Source organism: Notothenia coriiceps, unplaced genomic scaffold (genome assembly GCF_000735185.1).
Source record: "Notothenia coriiceps isolate Sejong01 unplaced genomic scaffold, NC01 NC01_scaffold00013728, whole genome shotgun sequence".
Taxonomy (NCBI): domain Eukaryota; kingdom Metazoa; phylum Chordata; class Actinopteri; order Perciformes; family Nototheniidae; genus Notothenia; species Notothenia coriiceps.
The window spans coordinates 1,775-4,801 of NW_011346429.1; the positions used below are offsets into that span (position 1 = coordinate 1,775).

The window sequence follows — 3,027 nt, forward strand, 5'->3', positions numbered from 1 at the left end:
GTGAAGACTGGAAAGAAAAGTACATACAATTAGAAACATCTTAAAGGTCACCTATTACGCAAAATCCACTTGTTCATGTCTCTTCTACATCACCATGTGTCCCCTCTTCTTCATGTCTCTTCTACATCAACATGTGTCCCCTCTTCTTCATGTCTCTTCTACATCAACATGTGTCCCCTCTTTGTAAAGAGACTCTGAAAGTTTCAGGAACAAAGATTCTCTCTCTTTTTGATCCATTTCTATAAAAACCTGTCTGAAAATGAGCTGATCAGATTTTGGCCACTTTATGATGTCATAACGATGTTTTGTCTTGTGTAACCATTAGCCAATCAGCAACCAAGGTATGTGTGTGTGTGTGTGTGTGTTCAGCCCTTCCTCAGTTACGTGCTGTACTCCCTGCTGGCGGCGGTGGGTCTGCTCACCCACTACCTGCTGCCTCAGGTCCGAAAGCAGCTGCCCTGGTACTGCTTCTCTCACCCGCTGCTCAAAACCAAGGAGTACTACCAATTTGAAGTCAGGGGTGAGTACATTGAATCACACATAGCCCAAAAAAAGGCAGCGTAGTATCATTACATTTTAGTTTATTTAAGATACTTTGAGGAGCTTTCCTTTCGTCTGGTTTTTGTCGGTTCCTGTGGACATAAGGGCTTTTTCCATGCACCGGGGTCCCTTTAGAAAACCTCTTACTTTACTGCAGCAGGGTCTGACTGTGTGCCCTACAGTTCCTCATAGCAACTGTAACTAAGCAAAAGGACAATATTTTTTAACAGTCTTTATTGAAGTAGCTGTATAGTTTTGTCTCTCTTAACTATGCTGTATCTCCTTTTATAGCAGCTGCTTTTTATTAAATTAAAAACGATGTGTTTCTTACTGGAACTGGAACTTTTATTGATATATTTTATACATTATGTTTTATTCTAATTTAACTTGTTTTATTTTAGTTTTCTGGACTTTTTTAATGACTGTTTTTGAATTGTATTTACATGTAATTTGACAAGGTGTTTCTTTCCAAGCACCAACATTGCCTTGTTGATGAAATGTCCTTTAGAAATACACTTGCCTTGCCTACCCCCGTGATGATATTAAGGTCTCCGTGTCCTTCCTCAGACGCGGCTCATGTGATGTGGTTTGAGAAGCTCCACGTGTGGCTGCTGTTCCTGGAGAAGAACGTCCTTTATCCCCTCATCATCCTCAACGAGCTGAGCGGCAGCGCCAGAGAGCTCGCCAGCCCCAAGAGACTCGACACCGAGTGAGGAACAGTTCTACTTATTTCTAAGATTGACAGGTGCACACGAGCGTGCTTCAGTCTAACCCGCAGATGTCAAAACACAAAGTAATGTATAATAAATGGTGTTCCTCAGGGTGGGCGCTCTGATGATCACGGTGGCCGGGCTGAAGCTGCTGCGCTCCTCCTACAGCAGCCCCACCTACCAGTACATCACCATCCTCTTCACCGTCCTCTTCTTCACCTTCGACTGCCGCCACCTGTCCGAGACGCTGCTGCTCGACCTCTTCGTCATGTCCATCGTCTTCAGCAAGGTCAGATGAACACACGACGCGCCGTGCATATATTTAATGTCACAGTCTAATGAAGTACAGATGATTCACACTACAGTTCTTCCTGTCACGCTCCGGCCACAGAAAGTCTTTCTATGACAGTGACACAGTCAGGGTGTTTTTCATTTGCTTATTTTCCCACAGTTGTCTGAACTGAAGTGTTTTTTATGTGTTTGTTTTCTCCCAGATGTGGGAGCTGTTCTACAAGCTGCACTTTGTGTACACCTACATCGCCCCCTGGCAGATCACATGGGGCTCAGCCTTCCACGCCTTCGCTCAGCCCTTCGCTGTGCCTCGTATCCTTCCACCACGCTCTGTTACAGTTATTATGATGTGCACTGTTTCTCAGGCAGAGCTGAACCACTGTAGCACTGATATGAGCCTAAATAATTGACTTAAATTCATAGTTTTTGCTGCAGTAATTATTGTTAATGATGGATTGGACTGCCCTTCCTTTTATTACATGTTACATGTTAGACATTTTTATCCAAAGAGACTTACACACTCAATACTGTGGGCAATTTGGGGGGAAGTGTCTCAGGGACACAACGACATGCTGACTGCAGTGGGGTTTGAACCTGTGCTCCCCTGATCCCAACACCAACACACTAGTCCACTGCGCCACACGCCTATATATATGTTTTTGTATGATCATGTATGAAAGTAACCAAGAAACTATGGATACACGATATGCTCCAATCTTTCCATTTTTGTATTTTCATAAAAAGTTCCCACCCTGTATTTTATGTAGACCTTTGGAAGATTTAATATTCCAGCTTAATTTAATTCACAGTCGCTAACACAAACTTAGCACAGTTCTGACTCTTACAAAACAAGCATTTATTTTCTTTACGGGAGGTAATATCATTTTTGTTTTGAAAATCGCAATCCTGTTGTCGTCCTCTTGAACTGAAAACAAAAGCACACAGCAGCAAAAACATGTTTGTTCAATTTGCTATTATTGCATTTTAGAACGTTAACTTTAGAGGTACATACCGCCACCACTGGTTCAGCGTGTGTAGGTGCAGCTGTTGTTCAGTTACTGAAAGCTATTTTGCTTCTTCAAACCGTATAATATAAGCCTATAGTACAGGTACAACAATGTCCCGTTATCTGTAAGAACTATAAGAATATAAAAGTGACATTAACCAACACGGACACTTATTTCACTTTTTTAAACTATTTTTCTTTTTGTATTTACTGTTTACTATTACTTGCACTATATGTTTCTGTTTATCTGTGTTATTGTGTTGCACTGTTGGAGAAGCCTGTGACCTAAGAATTTTCCATCGGCATAACTACACTGTAGATATGATATATATAAGTGAATTAATTTCAGTTTTCCGCACAAACACTGCGCTAGTGGATTGTCAAAGGGGGAGCCTCGTTGCGGGGAAATTATACAGATGGCTAGTCCGCCCCTGAAAATGTCTATGCAAACGTTATTATTAATAATTAAAACAAAAAATT

At 41.6% G+C, this 3,027-nt stretch overlaps 1 protein-coding gene across 1 annotated transcript; it reads left to right on the forward strand.

The window, feature by feature from the left end:
- Nucleotides 1–369: 369 nt before the first annotated feature.
- Nucleotides 370–1,922, forward strand: LOC104948110 (pecanex-like protein 1; the record flags this gene model as incomplete). The annotated part of the gene is made up of 4 exons (XM_010774272.1): nt 370–520; nt 1,108–1,249; nt 1,362–1,539; nt 1,745–1,922. Coding segments are annotated over 4 exons (649 nt in total), but the record flags the coding sequence as incomplete, so codon positions are not given.
- Nucleotides 1,923–3,027: the final 1,105 nt, after the last annotated feature.